The sequence below is a fragment of the Aphelocoma coerulescens genome, chromosome 2 (assembly GCF_041296385.1).
Source record: "Aphelocoma coerulescens isolate FSJ_1873_10779 chromosome 2, UR_Acoe_1.0, whole genome shotgun sequence".
Classification (NCBI taxonomy): domain Eukaryota; kingdom Metazoa; phylum Chordata; class Aves; order Passeriformes; family Corvidae; genus Aphelocoma; species Aphelocoma coerulescens.
The window spans coordinates 151,644,172-151,670,322 of NC_091015.1; the positions used below are offsets into that span (position 1 = coordinate 151,644,172).

Genomic DNA, 26,151 nt, shown 5'->3' on the forward strand with positions numbered 1-26,151 from the left:
TTAAAGAGAAATAGTTGATATCACCATGTTATTGGAACTTTTTTCAAAAAATATGTTTGCTTCATGATGTATGAACAAATGCCTTCAGTATATTCAGAACCTAACACTGCTAAAAAGTAGCTTTAAAAGCTTTTTATATTGACAACTCACCCCTATATGAAAATGAGTTAGTCCTGAGTTACACAAGGAAAAAAATATAGGATCTTAGTTTTCTTAAGAATACTGGAAATAATATTGTCTCATTAATTACAAAAATCAGGTTTTGTGTTGAAAAAGTTATTGGACTATGAAGAGAGACAAACAACACAGAAAAGCAGAGAATGGGAGAGAAAAAGTGTATTCATCTTCTTAAAAATCTGTGTAAGAATCATAGAATATTTGGGTTGGAAGCAATGTTTGAAGATCATCTAGTCCAACCCTCTGCAAACCCATCCAAACTGATCTGTATCTGCCCATATATTTAAAAAATATTTGTATCTCAGTTGCAAATTAGCATCTAGTTGTTAAACTTAAAAAGTTGTTTCTCATGTCCTGTGTTTTTTTTCAATTACTCAAGAAGAGACTGAATACAACACCTCCACCCCACTTAATAAAACTCATATGGATGGAACCTGGCTGAAAAACTACAGTGCTGTGCATATCTCAAGAAAATGAACAAGGTAATCCTCTTAGCTTTATATGTACATACAAATATATGTACGTACACATATATTTTTATAAAAAAGTGGGGCAGGAAGAGCATAACTAATCTGGCTGCACTCATTTATCTGCAGCTGCTTTTGTCTTGCAAACTGTCCTTAATTTGAGGATTTTCAGTTAAACATCCCTCAGGAATTTTATAGAGAATTTAAAGACTTGTTTCTGTTAAATAGATTCCCTTGGGAATTGGGTAGCTAAGTTTTCTATGAATCGGAGAAAATGTATCTGAGATATAGTTAAAAGTCACCATTAAAGAATTTGCTCAAGGTCCCCTAATTATGATGCAAAATACAGTTTGAATCTTCTTACTCTGAAATTTTCATTTTATCTTGAAAGTAGAAGCTAATTTAAAGCAAAATTAAGGGAAAAGCTACATGTTTTGTATGGACAATGCTCTATTTTAACAAAATAAGATGATAGGCATTGGCTAAACTTGTGGAATTTAGTGACTATTTTCACATCTAAAGGAAATTTGCAAGAATTTTAAGAAATGCTCATTCAACTAACACACACCAGACAAAAACAGAGAAAAAAAAAATGACATAGTTTAAAATAGTGCTAAATGTGATGTAAACTAAGCTGTAATACTTAAAATTACCAAATAAATCTTATTTTGCTTGGATATTTTTTCTTAGGAATAGCTCATTTGTCAAGTATACCTTTACTGCAATACATTAACTTCAAGACCAATATATTGTTACTTAAATTCTGCTAAGCAGCATTCTTCAGATTTACTTATGGATTAATTTTGAATGTAGGTATCAATTATTTTCAAGTTGAAAATTAAAGAAAAATTCCATCAAATGTCACTTTACACTGGCTAAAACATACAACATATGCACAAGGTTAAAGCATCAGGAACTAACAGTTAAGTCCAACAACAAACATATGGTCTACCCAGTGAAAAGAACTAGTAAACTAATACTAATATGAACCAACAGAAAAACTGAGTTTTTTACTTGGGAGTGACTCTTATGTAGTGTGTTATAGTCTGCACAATGAAGTATGGTAGTTTATCTATAGACTAATATGATAAAGTAAAATCATGAAAGAAATTTTTGGCATGTATTTTTGCTATCTTTAGATTTATCAAAGCTCTCTATTCATCTTTCATTACTGAAATTTAACTTACATACTTTGATCTTCAACCTTAGACATTATATAAATAAATAGAAAATATGCTGCTGTTTATTCTAGGTTGCCAGTTGAACTGATCATTTTAACGCAATTTGACAAATTCCTTTGCAATTTTCTTTTTAATTTTCTGACTCCAACTCTGAACACCATGTTAATTTCATTCTGCTTTGAACGGAAATTATAAGAGCATTGATTTAATATTTAGTATTGGAACCGATGTTTAGCATTCATATCTGACAGATAAAAGATTAACTATGGTAACTGAAGTCATCATTCCTGAGTTTTTGTCTTGGGTCTTATGCTGAATACAAATATGCCTTCAGCAACACATGCTGAGAGAATGCCTCAGGATCAGCACATGTCTGTATTTGCCCTATCTAATATTACATTATTTTAACATTTAAAGCAATGCCTGGAGGTTACTAGGTTTTCCACCTATTAAATGCTGTAAGTCTGAGTCTGCCAAGTTAGGATTTAAAGTTAAATTGGGGTGTTGGAAGCTATTTCTAGACACATTTGTACTTAACTAAATGCATAGATTTTCAGAAATTATCAGTGTTAAAGTTCTTATGAAGCTCACATTTCAATTTCACTTTGCATTTTTAAGAACTAGACTTACTGCTGTGAAAGATTTTGACTTCTGCATAGTTTTGTCCATAAAATCAGGGGAAAACAGTTTAATCAGCTGTAATAGTAGACCCTTCCAGCTTTCCAGGAATGGAGGACCACAGTACATTTATACAAGAGTTTTTTTTAACTCTCAGCTGAAAGCTTAGGTGAATTTTATAGTAATAATAAAGTCCTAAAAATTAATAAACTGATGTTTCATTTCCTAACATCTATATTGTACACCATTTTTATAACTTTAGAAATTGCCAAGAAACAGTAAAATATTAAAGTTTTACTTGTAAAAGTAGTAGATTTATTCACAATTAATTTACTCTTGCCAAATAAATCTTTCATTGTGAATGTTTTATGGATATGTTAATGAATTAAAATTACTGGAGAAGGACACACCAAAACGTTAGATTGGTAGGAAAAACAGATGGCAGTATTTTTAATATAATACAAATGTAAATCAAATGCACTTATTATGACTGATTTGGGAAAGTATTTTAATCCTGCTGTAGATGTTAGAATATTAAGCTCAGGAACAGATGGATCACAAAGGAATATCACAGCAACTAGCAGAATCCAAAACGGCTTTTGTTAACTTATTCTTTTATGAGGCTGTGGTGTTTTGATTTGGTTTTTCCTTGAAAAGACTTTATCATACATGTTTGTAACTGTAGGTCCTTATTCATCCTTCCAGATATAAATGGAAGAATTAATAAGAAAACATAAACTCATACCCATCACTGGAACTTCAAAGAGATTCCATTTTTTAATGAAGCATGTGCAAGGCTTATCTTCATTAGCTCCCTAATCAGATTGGTATGAAAGAAAAATCTCACTTTTTTTTTAAATTACAGAAAAAATATATTCTACTGTAACACATCAAATTTCAGCTTAATAAAGACTGGTCTAAAGTGTGATGTTAGTCACTGGCAGGAATGCAATCTTGTTTTGAGCTTACCAATGAGATGGCATTATCTCTCTATTTGCAGTTTTCAGTAAGAAGGAAAATGAACAAACACGCACACACACACATACACACATACATAAAACCTGGTTTTTAGAATACATTGAATAAAAATGGAAGTACTTAAAACTGCCCTGAAAAATTATTTTGTGAACTTGTTCACCCAAATCCATGCTATGTTAATTTAGCATTTTAAAAAAATTCCGTATAAATTTTCATACTATTATGTTGTAGATAAAATGAAAGTCTCATTATTTACTGAATTAGACTCCCTGCAAAAAAAAAAAAGAAACTATAGAATTATGTTCACAAAGTAGAGCATGAACTTGCGAAGTTGATTAAAAGATTACTATATATTTTGCATTAATATCTGACATATATGAAACAAAACAAAGAGTGATATATTGGGATAAACTGTCAAAGGTCTGAAATAGTTTCAGTATGCTGTCTTATGTAAAGAGATGCAGAGGTTATTTAAGGAATCACCAATGAACTAGTCTGGCAGCAGGAAAGTAAAAAGGTGGAAAAACCTTGACAAGTAGGTGGTGCTCCATCCATCTGAAGTCTTTCCCCTAGTCGGCATGTCAGAATCTCATTACCAACCAGTGTAAAGCCTGGCTGACACTGGTACCTTATTATGTCTCCTGTTCAGAAAAACAAAACAGGGCAAAACACAAACAAACAAAAGAAACATTAAACAGCAATTAACTGGGACTTTTAGCTTTGAAAACATTATTGATTAATGAAGTTTCTAACCACCATATTATACAATGGGCTAAATGACCTCTGGCATAAACAGCTTTGATTAGTCTAAGAAATATGTTAAATGAGCTTTGTGTTGCACACTGTGCTGCATCTATCACTTTTCCCCACCACATTATTTGTCAGATAGTTTGCTTATTTATCTGGGTTTGACTGATGCCATGTGAACCAAATGTCCACAAACCTTTAAGCAATGTAATTTATAGCATAACCATTATGGAACTAAATAAAAGTGTAAGATCAAGTCAGTAGTTCAAACAATCCTGAGGGGAAAAAAAATTAAATAGCAACAGGATTTAGTTGATGATATCTAAATTTGGCACTCCGAGAATAAAGAATTGTCATTTTTAAATTAAGAAACTAGTAATTAATACAGTTTTATGTACCAATAAAAATTGTCATGTTTCAGCACCTCTCTTTGGTCCGTACTACAGAGAAAAAAAGGAAAAATAAAATTCTTTTTGTGACCTATATAACTAATCTTATATTGGTATGTACTAAAAAACCCCTATTTTTATTTGACATCACATGAGCAAAACCAGACATCTGAAATAAGATCATATAAATAATATTTCTTTGAAATATAGTAACATTATTGACATGTCTCACAAAGTCAGAATGTCACCCCCTTCTCTGATCCTTTTAACTTTTACAAATTTGATTTTACTCTTTAGGTCACAAAACCTTAATTCTAGTATAGAATATAACATTGTCTACATGTTTTCTTATGGGTTTTGTTTGTTCGTTTCAGTGTAAAACAATGTTTAATATTAAACAGTATGAAAAGTGTATTTTAAAATTGTCAATTACAAAGAGTTACTGTATTATTTATATGTAATCTCTGAAACATAGATGGAATTCAGGATGCATAGGGGAGAGGAATGATTTCTTAAAAAATGTATTTTCAAATAAAAATCTGAAGCATTACAAGTACTCTTTCCATTCTGAAAAGCATCCTGTGCACAGCAAGTTTACTTTATGAACAGATTTTGCCTTTTTTTTTTTTCTTTATATTACCTATTTCGAATTCATCATCCTCAGCTAGAATTTCGGCATTTGGTATATTGGCTGGAGGCTGGCAGACACGGAGCTGATAGGCTATAAACAGGAACAAAGCACAGTTGACATTCTCAAACGTAGTTGTCATAGCCATGCAAGAACTGATTTAATATCCACCTTAGCAGGATAAAATAAAAACTCCATTAATTTATTTTGAAACTTTCAAAAGAATCAAAAGAAAGGAAATTAAAACATTGGAAGTTGTGTCTTCATTTTCAGTTATTTAGTTTTAGTGGTGAAACCCTCTTCAGGAATAAGAAGTTTAGAAGTGGTTGCCAATTTTCTTACTTAAGCGATCCCAGTTAAAAAGCAAATATTTTTGTATTTTTCAATCATTGTTTTGTTTGGTTTTCTCTTTTTTTTTGACAATACAATTTTACTGTTGAACTCTTCCACTTTTGAAACCTTGTAACAAATACAAGTTTTGGAATCCCAAAGATTCTACCCAGAGGCAGCATAACTAATGGACAGAAGCATCTTGAATGTGAAATTTCACAGTAAATAAACAGTTGTGGAGCACACATCACCTGCAGATAGGGTCAGAGAAGAATTCTGCTTTCGAAGTTCTCATTTGAAGCTTCACATGAAATAATTTTCTGAGATTTAGCACATGATGTGACAGCCAGGCAAAATAATTAGATGAAATAAATAAATAGACAAGTAGGAAGAGTGTGCAGAAGCTACATAGATTGATTTTTTTTTTCCCAGAGATCCAATGAAAATGGGCCCATGTTTGGAGACAAAAAACCATTTAATCTTAATACAATTAGGACAGAAATCTGGGGAAAGCAAGCACATTGATATATTCATACCTACAGTGGAGTCTCTCCTGTTATAAAGTGTACATTCAGGATAAAGTATGCTTGGTTTTCATTAGTATTACATTTTCATATGGCAGTGTTTTATAGCATTTCTCTTTAGCACAGAAACATCAACTACTTATGGCAGATGACAGTTCAGCTTCAATAATACACATTCTTGGTTGCTTCCTGTAATTAGATACTTTAGTACTCTAACTGGTCAAACTTCTAACAATCACAAAATTTATAGCCTAAATAAGACCTTTTGTTACTACTACTACCTTTTGTTACTACAGATGAGTCACCCTCATTTGATATCTTCCTATTACACTCCTTTTTTGTCAATCATATAATGAAGATCTACTTAAGTCAGTGAGTCAGAAAGCCTTAGAATAAAGCAATTTAAAACAAAACACACCAATTAAATATGTAACAGCTGTGCTGTTTGCATCTTAAGAAAAATAACAATAAAATCATGAACATAATTAAAATTTGATTTAATAAACAAGTCATATAATTTATCTCAAATGTCTCTCATTTTTGAGTAACAGGAGTATCATTAATTTTAATCCTAACATTATTTGCTTTAAATAAATTTGACTCCTTGCCGTTTCTTGACTCATTGACTGCCTTGCCTTTATTACTATAATTTTTGTGCAGCTGATATGAAGGATCATAGACTCCAAGATACTCAGAGATTTATTTATCTTGACAACATTAGACCTAAAATCATTTTAAGTTTCTTTATAAATAATCTTTGTGCTACTCGGTTTGCATCTTTTATGTACATTAGGGCCCACAACTGTGGTATGACAATTTCCACAACAAAAAAAACAAGTAAAAGGAGATATTTAGAGACACTTTAATACTAGCAAATTATTAGACCACAAGAAATAGCCTGAAGTTGCTTCACATAAGATTTAGATGGGACAATAATAAAAATGTATTAACCAAAAGGGTTGTCAAGCATTGAAACAGGCTGCTCAGGGAGGTGGTGGAATTACCATCCCTGGAGGTATTTAAAAGACATGTAATGTGTTATTTGTCATCCTGGTTTACTGATAGAATTGGAAGTGTTGGGTTTACAGCTGGACTTGAATTGGACATAAAATGTCTTTTCCAACCTGAACAATTCTATGATTCTATGAGGATTTTAACATATTTTTGGTCATATACTGATATAATAGATATCAATACCTATCAATTCATTAATGAATAAAAAATGTCATTTTGTCCTTTGCAAGTTGATACATGCAATTTAGATGCCAAGATCTGGAATGGAAATTCTGATCCTTCTCAACCCAGCCCTGCTGGAGTCTCTACTCCAAATTCAATTGCTGGTGGATTTTTTTCAGTATAGGCTTTATGGATTTGTTTTGTTTTGCTTAGATTAAAGTTCCTCTAATACCATTAATTCTGTCTATCTGTATTCACCATGGTCTTTAGTAAGTCAAAAAGAAAGTCTTCTAGTCATAAGATTTGACCAGGATCCAGAAAACAGGCTGTGTCTGTTCACGTTTCCTAGAGCATTCAATCCAATGGGCATTCACAAAGCACCTAAACTCACCCTTACTTCTCAATCTGTCTCCTTTTAATTATAGCAGTGTAAAAGATACTTTGCCACAGAGGGTCTGGATGACTACAAAAAGAGGTAGAATTCAGTGCATTAATTCATACACATTTTCATTCAGTCAGTATTTAATTCAAGGGCTGATTAATGTTAACTACACTACGTAGCTCACTATCATTGAACTACATAGTATAGTAAACATTTTATCATAGGTATAGTTCACTATCATTGGTGTCTCTGCAAAAACACAACTTTCTTCAAAATATCGAAATGTCTAAAAGAAATTCAGTGTCCTCCAAAAACATTTAGCTTTCAAAGGAATTTTAGAAACACTGTAAAAAGTAAAAGTATGTGCACCTTGAACTTTAGGGTCTTGATGCTGCCTTCTTTGATCATGTCTCATCATAGTGCAGTCTTTTTATTTTTGTTTGACTAATAGTAAATTTAATATCTTGTCAAGAAAATAACTTATTTTCATCATTTATGTTAGTCTTTCATATGTTTGCATTACCATAGTAGTGCTCAATCATATTAATAATAGCAACTCTTAGAAAAAACAACTCATTTTTTTATGCCTTGTCTTCCTCCAGTGACCAGCATAAACAGTGAAAAAGTTTAATTTGTCACACTTACCATGATAACTAAGTACAAAGAAGCCACTGGTAGTAAAGTCACTGTGAAACTTGATCAGAATCTGATTGGACGTGCTATAGACTGATTCTAATGCAGTGTTGCCACTAAATTGTCCAATTTGAGGGGAAGTTTGGTCTGGTCCATCCCTAAGAAAAACAAACAGAATTTTTTTTTTTTGGTCCAAAAAATTAATATAATTTCTCCAAATTTTAAGTGAATGCAGTAAATTTTCTCTAGATTGTTCTATAAGGCATGAGACAACTAAAGTAAGATAAAACAGACATCAAGGGCTGAAGACCTTTTCATATCTTGTATGTGGACTGGATACTAATTTAACTACCTTTTGAAAGTCACATTCTTATTTTCAAATAAAAATTGCAGTTAACTCAAAACTATTGAATTTGTGATTTTACTTCATCTACTTGCCAAAATGTCTGATCACATTTGTCTATCTATACTTTCAAATGTGGCTATCAGAAAAGAAATGAAACTAAAACTGTTCATGTCCCCCAGTCTTTCAATACTAATTCCTAGGAAAATTAAGAGATAGTGTTGTTAGAATTAATTAATAGAATAATTTGAAAAGACAAGAATGAAAATTGTCTTAGCAAAAATAAAACCAAAATGCTTACAGTCTACTGAATACACAAGATTCCCCTTGAAAACTGCATGTGGACATTAATAAATCCACATTTTATTTGCAAAGCTTATTTTAAGTTACTTTTAGATATGCTTTAATGTCAGTATTTTTAACCTCACTTATTTTGGTCCAAATGATGGCACATTGACCCTCTCCCCTCTGTTTTAACAGGGAAATTGTATGCTTTGAAGAAGCATTTTAATTGTGAATAAAATGTTGGGTTTTTTTCATTGGAAACTTCTATAATTTTTTAATAATAAATAGTATCCTAGAAGTGGTATAAGCTGCATAATTAAATAGCCATCATGTATATAATACAATTTTGACACGTAAAAATGAGGACTAAAGCCATTAAATGTCTTCAGATATGTGTTGGAGGGACTAATGTGACAGGCTGCTGCTGAGGGTCATCATGGATTGACCATTGACAGCCATGGATTCAAGTACATAGAGAATATAATTTGTTTACAGTTACTGATAGCTCAATTCTTTCTGTCATAGCCAAATACAAACAGACCCTCTCATTTTATGTACTCTTAGGAGTAAAAGAAGCCAACTTGGAAGAAATGAATGAAGCGTCGCCCTACTTTAGTTTCTAGTACTCCTTCTCTAAAACACTAATACACACATCTGAAACTTCTTATTATCACTCCTTTTCTAAGTATTATTTCTCTTGATTGTTGATGAGCTATTATAGCATACCTCTATATGCTTTTCTTTGTTGACAAACTGAGGAACACTATTATGTTTTTGAATTCTTTTCCAGTGCTATCTAAAGAGAATAGTCCATTGGAAAACATAGACTGGTGTAAGTCGATCATTTTTCCTAGAGAGAGCACTAGTTTCAAGGGGAAAATCACAAATATGTTCTTTTAAATTCATATTTGATTGCATAGTGTCACATGAAGATTAAATAAATGCCAAAAGTGTTTTTTTACCAGACAGTTATGAAATCGTATATTGGCTCTGTTTGGAGAACTGTGAAATTGATGTAGATTCCATTCCCAGGTGGTACTCTTACAAGCCAGAAGCAGTCTTGAAAGTTTGGGTACTCATCAGGGTATCCTGGAGAGTATATGGTGCCATTCATTGCAGTTATGTTTCCTCCACACAGAGCTATAATAAAGACACTTTTTTAAAAAGAGAATAGATGCTTTTTGCATTCTACTTAAACTATATAAAAACCCTACTTTGAAACACATTAGGTACACTACACAGCAATGGTCAAATGCAATGAAGTTATAAAGAAAACAGATTTTATTCAGCTTTGTGCAGAGTCAGAAGTCTATTTTGACAGTATTGGTCAAATATAAAAGTAAAAGAAAAAATCATAATTCTGATGTCATAAATACTACCTGAACTGGAAATAAAGTTTTATATATATATATATATATATATATATGGGGTGAAATTACCTGTGCAACTGAAAATTCCTTTGTTAGGGCTTTATGTAAATTCCAGCTACAAATTAGCAACACATCACACTAATTCTTTTCATGTATTGTCACAAGAAGATAGCCAACCAAAACTAACACATGAGAGAAGGCACATGCAAGGTTGAGAGGTGGGTGAAGATTAGAGGGAAACTTCAAAATGAAAACATTGTGTTCTACAGTATGAATAGTAATTTTGCATTTATGGATATAAATTCTGGTAGATAAAGTAAGAGTTCTCTCCATAATTCATGTTGAAGAGTACTAATTTTAGACATCATACAGTGCAGGAGCGACCATACAGATTCTGGACTTTCGTAACTATGTATTTCTGGAAAACTATTAGTCCAAATTAGATTCTATTTTCCATAGAGATTTCAGATCTATGTTGAATATGACACCACCTGGTTATACCACCACCTGGTTTCCAGAGCCTAGCTCTGGAAAAGTGAGTGAATCTTAAAACTGTACAATTTGCTTTATTTTGCATACACTTGTTTTGCCCACTTCACCACAAAACATGCATGGTATGGAAACACAGATTTTCTAAAATATATTTTAAAATCTCTAACCAGAGCAGGTTGTTGGAAACACAGGTTTAACATACAGGAATTATGCACTGTTTGTATTTTGCTAAAGCATGTGTTACGGTTCATGTTTATAGACTTTGGTGCTGAACTGTAGGGTAAGGAGACCTCCATAGTCACACATAAACCATTCAGACTCAACAGCCTGGGCACTGCTTTTCTTCAGCTTTTAGGCTTAAAGTCTCAAGGGGGTTTGAGCAGAACAGACAGAACTGGTTTTGCAGCCAGGTCTTAAGGGAGTGAAGACATAGTCTGATGACTGTCAGGCAACAAGATTTCTTGAAAAAGGAGAGGGAACAGAATCCAAACAGATTAAAGCAAGGGAGATGAGTTAGGAAGGGTCAGAGAGTGTTAGATGATTCTGAGCACAGGTGAAAGGAATATTAGGTGCATGGGGATGCAAGAAGAGAACAAAACTGTTTACAACAGAAAGCAAGTTTATCATATTTAATTCAGATGGTCTGCTTCAAGAGGTCTGAGGAATTAAACAAGCCTTGGTATATCTTTTCTTACAATAAAGACATTAAAGCATATACAAATTTAAGACATGCCATGTATTTCTAGGACTAGGCATATACAAAAAAGCCAGATTCACTTTAATGCTTTTGAATACAAATCCTTTATCTCAAATCAAACCAAGTATAACTAGAAGATAACTCATTATACTTCTCCCACAACAGTAAAGAAAAAAAAAACCTCAAAACCATCTGTAGCATATAAAAATGTCACAAACCCTTTACTAAAAATACTATAGTAAGTATCTGCACAAAACCCCATGTATTTTAAGAAATTTGTCTAGGAGCTGAGTAGTGTTGACAGTCCGTAATCATGCATCAAAAACACATCTTAGATGTCTATTATCAAGTTGGTGGAATTTTTTTTTATCTTAATTTTTCATATCAAATTAAGTAGAAACAAAGAACATTCAGCCATTGTTCAAAAACTTCTTAAAAATTGATACTCAGTACACCAACATGCTTTGTACATCTTAGAATTTACTATTTAAATTCTTGGATCCAGTAAGGTATTTCAAAGAAACAGAATCACTCTATTCAGTAAACTGTTTTGATTGTGAGGCACAGAAAATAAAGCTCAAACTAACTAATAGGAAAGGCTGAGTGTTTAGCAGTTAAGGTATGAACCATTACTATTCCATACAATCCAGAAAATGGGTGTTGAAACTTAATTATAATTAATTAATTTCTTCCTCTTTCAAAAAAAAAGACAGTGTAAGTGCCATCTTACTTTTTTATGATAAGGCTTCCCCTTCTGAAGTCAGTATCAGTTAGGTCTTCATTTAGCTACCACATCCCCCAGAAATTCCTAAGGCTCACTGACTCCAGCAGGAATTTTGAATAATGAGGCTTCTCATTTAAGTTCCTATATTCCTATATTAAGTTCCTCATTTAAGTATATGGTGCAAAATATACAGAAATCCAGAAAATAGGGAATCTTTTTTTTTTCTGTTTGGGTGGTTGCTTTTGGTTTAGCAGTTTTTTTTGGGGGTGGGGTGTTGTTGTTGGGGGTTTTTATTTAGGCATTTCTCTCCTGCATACTCAATATTGAGGATCCCATTCTCAATGATAGAGTTTTACCATTTAATATAGAGGGAAGTGAGGCCATTAACTGGAGGACTGACCTTCTTTGGCCTGCTGCTTAGAAACAGGTTCCTTTCAGCATAGCTAAGGATGAGATAAACACTTCTACAGAATCATTAGACACAGTCATTCTGTCTCCTGCAAATTTAAGCTGTGTGCAAGTCACAGTTCCTTGAACCTTCTTATTTGTTTCAAGCACGAGTGAAAAAAAAAAGTAAAATTAAAAAAAAAAAGTAATTAAAAAAAAATCCAATTCAGAAAAAAAACATATGTACAAATGTTTTCACAGAGCACTGGCTGGAGGATAATTTCACTCTAGACCACCTTTACCACTTCTTTCTAACTGACAAGACAGAACGTAAGTGGCCATAATTTGTAAATTCAATTTTTGAAGCCTTTTTTTCCTAATTCAGTCCAGAGTTTTTACTGCATTGCCTCACCCAGATTAAAAGCAGCATGGGTCTCCACAGTCCAGACTTTAAGCCTAACCTTCCAAAAGTAAACTTATTTTCTCAGATAAGTTTTTAGAAATTTCATATTACAAAGCATTTCAGCTTCTCTGCTAAAATTTTAATGTGCAAAATTGAATACTTCCTTTGCAAAGACCACACTGTAAAAATACAGGCCTCTAAAAATGAAAAAGCTGAAATTATTTCAGTTAACAGTCTTAGAAAGACTTTCAAATAATGAAGGGTTTATAGGTCACCTGGAACATACCTTCACATCTGGGGAGAGGATGATTCCAATTGCGGCTGATGCCATGAAGACAAGTCAGAGCTGAATTTCCAATTAATGTGTAGCCAGGAAAACATTCAAATGAAATAGTTTGTCCTACAGTAAAGTCATTTCCAATAACAAAACCATTACGAAATGGTCGAGGATCAGGACAGCTTTGTAGCTGATATGCTGAAATAATAATGGTGGAAAAATTAGTAAAATACAAATTCTTATTATCTCAAAAATAAGAGCTTTTAATTAGAATAAAATTAAAAGTCATGGATAGCCCATATGTTGGGAACTAAAGTTCCATGATGATGATGATCAAATTATTGATCCTACACCTGGAGAAGTACAGTGAAACCAAGCTACGCTTCTGTGCTGCTAAATAACATTTCCTTTTTCCCATTCGAAGATAGTGAACTAGATGAAGTGCTTTTCTGATCCAATAGGAGTTGTCAGGTTTTACATTCTTATGTTTAAGGAAAATGAGAAATAAATGTCTATACTTTTATTTGTTTTTTTCCCAGAAAAATTAAAAGGCTCTATAATGAATTAGAATATCAAAGACTTTCTAGTGAACAAGAGTTGAAGACAAGCCTTTCTCACACATCTTGGTGATTTTTTCCATGAAGATTTGAAGCATTGTCTTCTCATTACTGATGTGAGAACAAATAAGCTGTGCACAGTCTGCAGTATAAGAATATCATGTTGTGTATGCTTGAAAGAATCAGTTCTGTCTTATGTGGTTAAAACACAGAAAAGAACTTTCCAGCGTTTTGACAAATGACAGCATCTCCAAAATTATTACTGTTACTATTAATAGTATATAGTCTTACATTTTTACTGTCCTTAGCAGTTTAAGCCACAAATTGACTTTTTCTTTAAAAGCTAATTCTTTTTACAGTGGCTCACTTTCAGAATGTTACAAAAAGTTCAAATCAATTTGGATTTGTTACTATTAAAAGAGTAATAGGAGACTGCTCTAAAGAAAAAACTCTTTAAATCACTCTTAGGTGTTATTCATATAATGAAAACGTGTCTAGTTTAAAATACACATTTGACCTTTTTTCATGAAAAAAGATCATTAGATCACCACTTTTTTCAGTGGTGATCTAATCCCTTTTAAATGAATATGCAATTCTATAAATAGAACTATGATCTCGTGATCTTCACCAGGTCAGCATGACCTACTTGGGTACAAAAGAACAAGAACCTTCAGGGAAATGGTGAACTAGGAAATAAAAGGGACTTGGAGATTTTTGGGTTGGCATTAAATTGCACAAGCCTACATTGATCCAGTAATACAGAACAGTATTTAGATCTATCCCTTCAGAACCCATTACACAAAATTAAAATTCTAGCATGCTTTCAAACATTGATTAGAGATGCTTCCTTTGTAAAGGCATGCAATGTAAATTAATATGCCAATCAACTTCAGATATTGGCAATTATCTGTTTGTTGACATTTGACCTGATTTTAAAGAAAATATGCAATTAATTTGCTTTTTTCATCTTAACTTTCTTCATTCTTCTGTTTTATCTCAGTGTTTAAAGCTTGGGACTGAAACACATAAAGTCTTTCATATTTATTTTTAGGAATCCCCAAAACTCCATAATATCTTTAACAGCCACCTAGTTCTCTCATAAGAATGTCCAAATCTCACCTTGATATACAATATGAAATCCTTGTTTGTTCTGTGAGTAATCACTGTGAAAGTATAAGCTGGTTTCATGAGTTGTGCTGAACAGAGAGGCTGGTAGCTGGGGGCCACTTAGTCTCCCAATAACAGTGCTGGTTTCTGTGGATCCACTCCTAACTTCTAAGTAATCGTGTATGGTCTCAGTTGAGAAATTCAAAAATTGCAAATGGACACCTGAAAAACACAGTCAGTAAATAAACACCACCAGTACCAAAACCAGGAGGGAAAATAAAATGTGTACATCTTGCACTGATAATAGCAGAAGATAACCAGGTGGAAACCCATGTGCTATCTGGCAAGTGTCTGTATATCCCCCAGTCCTGATGTGTGTGGGGCTGCACATCTATCATCTGCTAGCAAACTTTAAATTGGAATAGAGGGTGAGCAGAAAGGCCTTGGGCCCAGCTCAGGATATCAGGCAGACAGAGCCTCTACTGGTACACCAAGGACTTGTAAAAGCAGAGTACATGTGAGTGAGTGCTGCACACACACACTGTGGTATATGATGGCTTTGGTGACAGAAATTTCTGATTTTTTGGTTCAGTAAGGAATAGGAAGGCAGCTTAATATCCATTTCCAAGTTATTTCTCCTAACCAGGTGATGTATTACAAAAATTCTATGGCATGAGAAGAAAATTCTCATCACTGAATAGTTGGAGGCTCTTAAACATTTTTCTGTTTATACATATTTCTATATAAGTTACAACAAAGTAAAATTTGTATTTTGTCTGGATCTATTGCAACTATGGCATGATAATGCAGTAGTTTCATTAGAAAGACAATTGAGTCCTACTGGTGTTTCTGGCAATCAACACAATTTCGTATAAAACTGAAAATAAAAGATATAATTTCAGATTGTCTTGGGGTGACTTTATGATGCGTATCCCATATTGTTGCCCTATGCCCAGAAATTAATTTTTGTGCCTTTCTATGCCTTTAAACTGAGCCTGAGAGGGGGAAGGAAAAACTGAGCAAAACTTTCTCAAAGCAGTTTGCAGCTTGTTCAAGGTCACACAGAGACAGCGACTTTTTTTTCCAGCTGCTGCAGGGGAGGGAGGAAGCACCCAGCTTGCTGCTGCCCAGTCAGTTTTTGGCCAGTTGTTCAGTCTCCTTTTCTCTGAAGAGAGACTGAGAGTTGAACTTTTTTCCCTTCCCTGGAATTTCAGATTTTCTCCCTTTTCTGCTGGATTGCTTCAACATCAGAGCACATCGGGAGGACTTTCCACCAAGCACAGAGGGCCTGGCCCTGGGCCAAGTCCCAGCTCTGAGGAGACCAAAGGGAGGACTCTAACACTTTCTCAGGTTTTTACTCCACAGGGAAAGATTTTAGCATTTAGCATTATTATCCTTTTCCCGTGTGTTTGTTAAATAAATAGTTTTTATCTCCTTCACTTTCCTTCGAGGAAAATTTATTTTTCCCAAACCTGGTGGGGGAGGGGTGGTGACCGGCCTTCTCTCAACGGATATATCTCTAAATTTGGCCAAACGGGCACACAGATAAATTATTGAAAGTCATTAATAGTTCTGTAACTCCTAAACTGTAATACCTAAATAGTGTTTGTCACTGTCTTTTAGGATTTCCCCCCAGATACCATGTAAAGTTTATGAATGATTTTCTGAAGCATGAAACATTTTATAAGTAAGTTAGGTGCATAAATAAATTACTTGTTACCCTGATAATTTCTGTCTTGCTTTATCTGAATACACTCTTAAGTGATAAGAAAGCTTTTTCTTGGAAGTGTCATTCTTTGACTTTGTCAGCCTTCCAAATACCTCCTACACAGAGAATCAAGTTATAGTCAAACTTTGCTCTTTCTCTATCATATTTTGGCCTTTCATTTGATGCTGTGAACCATACAGTTGTCCAAAGTTTAAGCTGTCATTAATAACTGCCAGCTCACATGACCTTGCTGTCAGTTCTTTCCTCTTTCACCAACTTTCTTTGATACAAATATAGAAATATATTTTTGTTGATCATCCTGCTCTCTGTATTGTACTGTCTTTCTCTTCAAGTTTCTGAACTATATCAATCTTCCAAAGTATTCATCCCTTGCTCCACCAGTAGCACCTGCCTCTATTTTTCCGGGACTTCAGCTTGTTAGACTGATATTTTTTTCTATGACTTTTTGCAGTTTGGACACCCTGCTTGAAAGAGTATTTAATATATTTATATATGCAAATCAACACAGTGTCATTGGTTTACATTACACCATTAGCTAATATACAGTGGAGAAGCTTATGATCTGTGACTTATAATTGGGAGAAAGACTTCCTAAAAAGAGTTAAACAAGTGAAAGTCTATAGAAGGTTCCCATGATGGTGTTCTTGAGTTTTTCTATTTACTACACAAAAGAATTGGACTTAAGTGCCTCCACCAGATCAGTCCCAGCATCACTAAAACCAGTTCTAGCCATCACTTCTTCAAATGTCATCTTTTTCATTTTTTACAGTGAAATTTTATTTTAATATTCAATTTAGTTTCAAACGTATCTCACTTAGAAAAATGTCAAGCATGTTTCAATCTGTGCAGTTTTAGTTTTCTTATAGAAAATTAAACATTTAGTTTTCCTGGAAAACAATTCATAAATCCAGTGAATAAGCTTCAGTTAGTACAAAGCAGTTCAAACTATTGATTTTGATGGAGTTAAACTTACTTATCCAAGAAACTGTTTCCAAAACTTCAGTAGCTGAATTTCCTGCCTAACAGAAGTCAAACTAAACAGTATGTTAATAATGTAAACTGTAAATAGCAGTCTAAGGAGCTAAGTTGGAATTATTGGACACATAAGCCTGACAGAATGCAAGCATAGAAAATGGAGTAAGGAGTCAGTACGGGAATGGAGACAGGATTGCAGTAAACTGAGGGAAGAGGCAGATTGCAATGCATTTGGGATAAAAAGACAGCAGGTTCTGCATACAGTTGAACACACCATTTTATTAAATTCGAAATTTAACCAATATTCCATATTTTTATTATTTCTTCTTTATTAGCAGATGTCTTTGGAACCATCTGTCAAAGTATCCTGTTCCCTTATAGCTATGAACATCCTTTTCTCTTGCAGATTTGACCCAGGATTAATGCACCTACTACTGCTACAACTTTTTTTTGATAACTTAATGAGCAGAAATCTATTTGAGATTCTAGACTGGATTATGACTAGTAATGAAGCACTATAAATTGTCCCATCAGGCTGTCTAAAAACTCAGGTAGTGGCAGAGCTAAAGTGTCTATGTTATTTCTATAAAATGCTAAGACAAAAAGAAAAAAACAATCATTGACTATAATCTTGTGTGTTTTGAATAAAATGCAAACAAACAAATTGGGTTCTATATAGAAATCCCTATTCTAATATAATGTATTTCCCCAGATAGATCCGGTTATGTCAATGTTACAGAACGTTTAATATTTTTCAATATAAACAACCCATGCAGAACAATTGGCTTTCACTTAAATCATAAGTGAACTAGGCTATGGAATTTCTAATCAAAAATACCACAGAATTGATTTTAAAAGAAGAGGAAAAGAATCTGAACTCCTGCAGAAGAGAAAACTATTTGAGATTCCACACTCACTCTGGAAGACCCAGAAATTCTGTACCATCAAGTAAAGAGTATGACAGAAGATGGCGAGTATAAAATAGAAAACAATGGGGCCTGTCTAAGAAAACCAGCACACCATTCAACTAGCATATGAAGAAAAAAATCCAAGTGCACATGCTCCTAAAAACGTGCAACAAGTTAACAAATTAGATAGGACAGCTCTACTGGCTAGCTTTGAATTAACATTTCACAATAAAATATGTATAGGATCCACCCAAAGTTGCTCAAGGCGTTAGCCAATGTAATTAAAATGCTGATAATACCTATACAAAATCATGGTGAAATAAGAGAAGTTCTAGTGACTTGAAAAAGTCTGAATATATATTCACCTTTAAGACAACAAAGAGGACCTGGGAAATGGAACTAAGGTTTGCTGCAGTACTTGGAAAAATTATGGAACTTAGTTAATTGGAGGCAATTTCCAAACATATAAAAGACAAAAAGACACTTGGGAGCAGCCAGCATGGATTTACTAACAGAAAATAACAGCTAATCAAACATTATATCCTTCTTTTATTAAACTGACAAAGGGAGAAAAGTGTATATAATATACTTTCACTCTGCTTTGGCTTTTGACTCGGTCTATAACATTCTCATCTGGAAGCTGAACATACAGGAGCTTGATGAATGGAAAGGAAGTCGGTTAAAAATTAACACAACTTTGAAGCTCCAAGGGTGATAATCAGCCATTCAATTGCTGGCAGCCAGTTAGAAGCACAATGTTATGTGGGTTGCTATGGGAGCTTACACTGTTTTATTCCTTCAGAAGAGACTTGGAAAATGAGAATGCATCCTCAACAAATGTGTGGAGGATACTAAACTAGGGCTTGTGGATGATGTCCTAAATGGCACAATTTTTGTCTGAAGAACACTAAAAAATTTAAGGACAGAGTAAATCACGTTTGCACAAGGAGAGGTTCAAAATTCTACATCTGGAGTACAACATCGTTATCTTTTACAGGCTGGGAACTGACTAGGTGAGTAGCAGCCCCAATGAGAAGGTTCCACCAGTCATGGGCTTAGTCCAGTGTTATTGACAATTTTATTTTGAGTGGGAAGTTTGACAACTTTAGGTGGCAGGCTTCTACATTTCCTTTCAAAGAACATTTCTACATGGATGTGATTTTCACCTAGGATATGCAAAGAAGCTTAATGATAAAATAATTAATTAAAATGTAACTTGAACTTCTAAATTGACTTGGTGTAAAATACTCATGATAGCTATTTATTTTTGTTGGGTTTATGACTTAACAAAAAGAGAAATCAATCCAGTTAAGTTAGAAAATTGTGCTTAATTCTAATTAGACAGTTACACCTTTATCAGAATATTGTGGCATATATTAAATGAAAAACCAAGAACCTTGTAGCTTTTCTATTCTGAATCTTTCTTTTAAGGTTTTGTTAACTTCTTCAAATGAATTATAATTACTTTTGGTTTTTTGCTAGGATAAAGATTAACAATATTTTAAAATCTATGTTCAGTGTTTTGCACCAATAAATAAACAATTTCAAATCCATAAAAGAACACATACCAAACCCAACAGGCAGTTTTATTGTCCATGTGCAATCCAAACTGCTAGGATAGTTGCCAGGAAACCCCGGACTGAGAATCACTCCACTGAAGTCTGACATGGTACCACCACATTGTGCTAAAAAAAAAGCAAAAACAATTTTAAGAGGAGTGAATTGAGGTAAAAATTAACCCAGAACACTGAAGATCCTTATAGCATTAATAATATAATAATACCTAAGGCTGTATTTAAAAAAAATAAACAAACATACCTTTACCACTAAATATCTGTAAGAAAGTCACTTACAAGTAAGCACTTTAAAAACTTGCATCAATTCTGAATTGAGTAGATTTTAACTTGGGGGATACATACACCCAAAATAGAACAAATCATAGAATCACAGAATCATTTAGATTGGAAAAGACCTCCAAGTTCATTGAGTCCAGCCTCTGATCGATCACTACCTTGCCAATTAGACTTATGGCACTAAATTCCACATCCGGCCACTTGAATATCCACAGGGATGGTGACTCCACCACATCGTGGGCAGCCCATTCTGTGAAGAAATGATCTGAAATTCCTGACCACCCTTTCTATAAACAGATTCTTCCTGTTGTCCAACCTGGACCTCCCCAGGTGCATCTTGAGACTCTGACCTCTCATCCTGTCACTTGTTGCCCAGGAGAAGATACCAACCCACACCTGGCTACAGCCTCCTTTCAGAGAGTTGTAGAGAGTGATGAGGTCTCCCTGAACCTCTTTTTCTCCAGGCCAAACACCCCCAGCTCCCTCAGCTGCTCTTCATAAGACGCGTGCTCCAGACCTTTCACGAGCTTTGTTGCCCTAACTTTTACTCTGTAACCTGTCTACAAGAACTGCTCTTGTGAGAGGCAAGCAGCACGCATCAGCTTATATCAGCACTGAGACAATTCTGCATCAGTTTGTAAAGGAGCATCTGAATAACATAAGATAATCTATTATAAAAAGACTCTGTACTCAAAGTGTTTCAAGAGGCCTTTTAAAAACTGCAGTTGTATCCTGTTGTTCTAAAAATGAGATAAAATAAACAAACTTAGAAAAGTACACATACATATACTTCCAGAAATTAAGCTAAATTCATTTCTTAATTTTATTTTTATTTCCAGGCATGATATCAGTAAAAAAAATTACTCGGATGTCCATATTACATTTAAAGATGGTAATTATGATAAACAGAATTTTGTTTAGCACTTTTGTCCCAGTAAAATTTGCTACATCATTTGAAACACAAGTAAAAATCATTACTTGCAAAAAAGAAGGAAAAATAAAAGGGAAAAAAAAACCCCTCTAAAATTTTAGCACAGCATCTTTATCTTCAGAATTTACCAAGAGCAGTGCAATTATAGTATCAGACTTCCTAACCATATGTTAATGCATAACGACAAAAACTGAAGGCTAACTCCTGAAAAAATTCTTGTTGAATATTTATAAATTCTAAGCTGAAGGAGCTCAGTACTTCATAGGAGCTTTTTAACACCCCACAGGATTAAGAACAGGATTATGTGAGGCAGCCCAAGAGGGTATATATTAACTGTTTTGAAGAAAAGCAAAGCAAAAAATCTTTAATGAGATCTGAAGCATCCTTCTTTCCCTACATTCAAGATTACAAGTCCTGATAACTTTTAGTGTTAGAGAACCCAAACAAAAAGGCATTTCCATGCAGTGAAAGAGATTACAACTAGAAGGAGTTTTACATTACTCACATTTATTCATCATATAAAAAGAGTATATTTAACTGCACTTCAGAGGTTTTATTTTGGTTTCTGACAGGTTTTCAGTGCTTTTTCCAGTAATTTTATAGAAATATATATAATTTACCTTGAAAAATAATGTATCTTCTGAAATTTAGTAGACATGCTTATGTTGAACTCATTAGAGATGAAAATGTAATGTTTTTTCTATTTTAGTATCTTCTACAATTGTTATTACTCTTCTGGGGAAATGAGTCCTAAATAAATTAGCTGTGTTGCAAGGGTCTCTGGAGGTGTCATCCCTGATAATGAATTGATGATATTTTCTGACTAGAACATATAGAATCATATCAGAGAACAGTTTGGGTTGAAAGGGACAACATACGTCTTTCTTTTACTGCTTGGACACTTCAGAAAAGATTTGCCAACATAATGTGCAGGAACCTTTGAAAATCTTTAATTTAATTTGACCATTTTCACATTTATTTAAGTTCCTCCAGTTCTCCCAATTCTTTCCATGACATGTGTCTATTAGAGTTCTCCGGTTTTCTCATTCTGACATATTTAAGAAAAATGATGTATGCTGAACATACCTAAACATATTGGAATAGGATAATTCCATCTTCTTACTGGTCCAGGCATACAAGTGATATGTGAATGTCCCTAAAATGACACAATATTTGCTAATTCATATAAAAATATACAGTATACAGCACAACATCAGTATTTCAACAAAAAGAATGTATAATTTAAAACATCATCAAAATATACAAAATCAGAAAGGTATAGTAATTACATTGTACACTGTGAATTGTATCATGTCTTCAATACAGCAGAGAAGACTGTGACTGTTAGCCTACTAGATGATGGTGTCTATGCCATTAAAATTATTTCTTACAGTATAGCAGAATCTAGCTGAATTCTATGCATGCTTCAGCATAAACCAAGGGTCTGGAAACTACGGGTCTAACTGAAGCAATGTTTACATAGCATGGATTTACATCATTTGTTGAACATGATAAAACTATACATAATATACAAATTATGTAAGTGCTGACTTTACATCTTAAATTCTTAATAGAGACACCCTCTGTGCTCATTGGCCTCATGTAATTGTCTTCCAGAGAAAGCAAACAAAAGGAAAATCTTAAGAGAAAATGGTACTTGGGATATCTTCCAAAACCATCTAGTCAGACTGCATAAGCCAGAAAAACCATAGGGGAGGGAAGAAACTTTACATGTGTGTTTGCAGTCTATGCTCTTTAAGTTTTTTATTTTCTATATTTTATATTTTCATTGTTTCAGCCATTTACTGTGGCTTATCTGTTCACACACTTGTATTTAAGTTGGAAATTAAAGCAAAGAAGCAAAAAATATCTGTCATGTTGTCTCCTAGAGTGACCAGTTAAAATCAGGTAATATTAGAAGAAAACTTTGATAGTCATTCTCAAAGCTGCAATCACAGAATATGTATTTCATCTATACTTGAAATGCAACAAGTTTGCAGGCATGACTAGGAATTCTGTCTTGAAAGGGAAAGCCAAACATCAGTTGAAACCTGGAAGCAGACAACTATTTTGTTTCTATCACTATACATAAACTAGGCTTTTTTTTTCAAAGAATATAATTCAGTTTCTATTTTTGATGCAGTACATATGAACCTAGTATCTAGGTTTTCACAGAATTGTATGAAATAAATATTTGAAGTTATTAGCATTTTTAAAACTTCATTTAATTAGTCCGACACTCATCAACAGGTGTCACAGGTGAGACTAATTAATGGTATTTGGTCATTCTGGCATATTTTGCTATATTCTTCCAAAGGTATCCATAACTCCATGAGCAGTTAATCATGTGCTGTTACATAGAAATTATTTTCTTCTTTTAAGACTTTTCTTTTTAGAGTGCTTGGGTAATGTGATTATTTTCTGTCCTTTTGTCTCTCAAAGAGCTAGATAAATGAAAGACTGTAGAATCTGCAGAGTCTTTTTGAGCAGTCTCAAGTGAAAACAATATTCAGTTTTGGATCTGATTCTATGGGATAACTACAAATTTTTGAAAATATTTTCCAGATCTTTCCTATAGGCAGAGAGGTTCCTACTGGTGATTTAAAATCACTGCATTTCCCCTGGATATACCTATTGCTATTGTAAGGACATTACAAATTTACAGATTGCAAAAATACACCCCTATTTGATAAATATTTTGGAGAAAAAGACCCAAGAAATTGCTGAACGAAAACAACTATCTCATTTTCTAAGAAAAGCAATTATTTCATTCCCTTTGTTTTAGTCCCCCTCATTACTTACTTTCTTTTTCCTCCTGTGCAGAGAGAACTGTTGTTAATTCTTCATCAAGTGATTTTAACTTAATTTGCCAACACTTCATGGTTCAGCTCTGAATACCAAAGATGCCATCAATAATAGATAACAACCTATAATCACTAATGCAGAGGAAGCACCAAGCCACACACTTCTGATGGAATATTTGGATAATTTCGAATTTACTGTCCGGCAGAAAGGTAAACAGTCCTGCAAACCTATCATGTGTTCATAATTCCTGAAGAGTTCAGTGTCCATTTTGCATTGAGAGACCCAAACATAACCATGTTAACAAACTGAAAGGCATCATTTGAAATTGGAAACTTGGCTCACCTGAAGAGAATAACCCTGGTCACACTGGAAAGACACCACATCTCCAACCATGTATCTGTCTCCAATTTTGATTCCATTACTTGGGGTCTGTGGTTCAGGACAAGAGTCCAAACCTATAGCTGAGAAAAATAGAAAAGATTAGTCATTCTAACATACCTAAAACCAGATTTTAGGTTCAGATAGAACTGCATACATTGCACATAGGCACATTGTATTGATAAGCGTTAGGGAACTCTTGGGAATCAGCAGTTGTCAGTGGACAAGTGACATATTATTTTGGAACAACTGTATATAAACAGAAAAAAATCTTTCCTGAGTAAAGGAAAAGAATCGGTGTGGCAACAAACACTTCCCAACCTGCACTCTCAATTCTAAAATTCCACTATCTCTTGGCACAGACTCATTCATTTCTACATTCACTCTCACTCCTAATTACAGCCAAATAATTCAGACTGAGAGCACCTCCGCTATCCTTTGCCAGCATGTGTTCCAGGGGAGGCTGGCTGAAATAAAAGTGCAAAACACAGGAAAAACAGTACAAAGTAAAAGTACTCTCCTGCATTCCATCCTTCACAGGTCTGACTCAAGTCTTTCATTCAGGTACACATATATACACACAAAGAATATATATTTGCATCAGATTTCATCTAATCTTCTATGTTTAAAGAAGTATCTACACAGCTATAACACTTATATATTGAATTTCTGATTGCAATAGAAGCCAGTTTCCCAAGAGACCACATGCTCTTTTCCATGGTCATCAAAAAGAGAAAGAATTTTCTTTTCCTTGCATCAGTCCAGGAAGATCCAGGAATGTAAGAATGTGTGTAACATTAAGCATAGTCAGCTGAGTTGCTTTCTTTGCCTACTGTAAGAATTACACCCTTGTTGTGAAGTCAGGTCTGTTACACAACTGGGCATCAGTACACAGGACAATAGGGAAACATTTGATTGGGATTAAATTACGGCCTCCTAGTACCTCAGAATATTATTAAAGTCTGCATGTTCTAAAACTTACTATAGGTAACTGGTCACTTCATGTAAGATTCTCACTCAGTGAAAACTAATAATTGAAGACTCTTAAAATAGTGCATTTTTATACAATATTAGAGACAAAAGCTAACAAAAATTTTTAGCTTTCAAATTCTATTTTCTGTTCTCAAACTAGAGAGGAGCAAAGAACCTGTTTTGAAAATGGCTGATGGACTTAGATCTACTTTTTACATTTCAGACAGTTGGAGTGTGATCCAGTTCATGTAAAAAGTACAGAAGATGCAAAATAACAAGTGTGCTTGGCTTACACAGATGATTGCTTATAATCTGTTTTGAACAGTTAAACAAAGAATTAGTAGGCTTCAGTTTCCAATTACTGAACCTTCAGCTGAGATGCACAACCTAGCTATGTGAATACTCAGGCCATGCAAAGTGAAATGAGTTCATTTAAATGCCTTTCTCAGGGTTCCTTAGCAGCCCAAACCACATTCACAGGTATTCATTCTATTGTCTCTCACTTCAACTAATAAAATAGTATTTGGGAAAAAAAATACAGTCTGAACATCTAAAATATCTTTCAAGAAACTGAAACAAATTTTGACACCTTCCCAGCTGAGGACTAGTTCAAAACTTGTGTCTCTGGAGTGTCATGATATTTACTCAGGTCTTAAAGGTATTCATAAATGTATTAATAAAAACAGTCTGTTCATTATTGATTTATTTGTGGTGCATGAATAGTTTCT

General features: G+C 33.8%; 1 protein-coding gene across 3 annotated transcripts in view; it reads right to left on the minus strand.

Annotated features, from left to right (window-relative positions):
- The window catches only part of CSMD3 (CUB and Sushi multiple domains 3), a 613,476-nt gene that overhangs the window by 77,536 nt on the left and 509,789 nt on the right, over positions 1-26,151 (minus strand). For all 3 annotated transcript variants that reach the window (XM_069006042.1, XM_069006041.1, XM_069006040.1), the window contains 9 exons: positions 24,416-24,534; positions 22,355-22,424; positions 20,053-20,169; positions 14,885-15,094; positions 13,218-13,406; positions 9,821-9,998; positions 8,243-8,388; positions 5,198-5,278; positions 3,949-4,062 (listed from right to left, as the gene is read on the minus strand). In XM_069006042.1, coding sequence (XP_068862143.1) covers positions 3,949-4,062; positions 5,198-5,278; positions 8,243-8,388; positions 9,821-9,998; positions 13,218-13,406; positions 14,885-15,094; positions 20,053-20,169; positions 22,355-22,424; positions 24,416-24,534 — 1,224 coding nt within the window. The remainder of the gene's footprint in view (positions 1-3,948; positions 4,063-5,197; positions 5,279-8,242; positions 8,389-9,820; positions 9,999-13,217; positions 13,407-14,884; positions 15,095-20,052; positions 20,170-22,354; positions 22,425-24,415; positions 24,535-26,151) is intronic.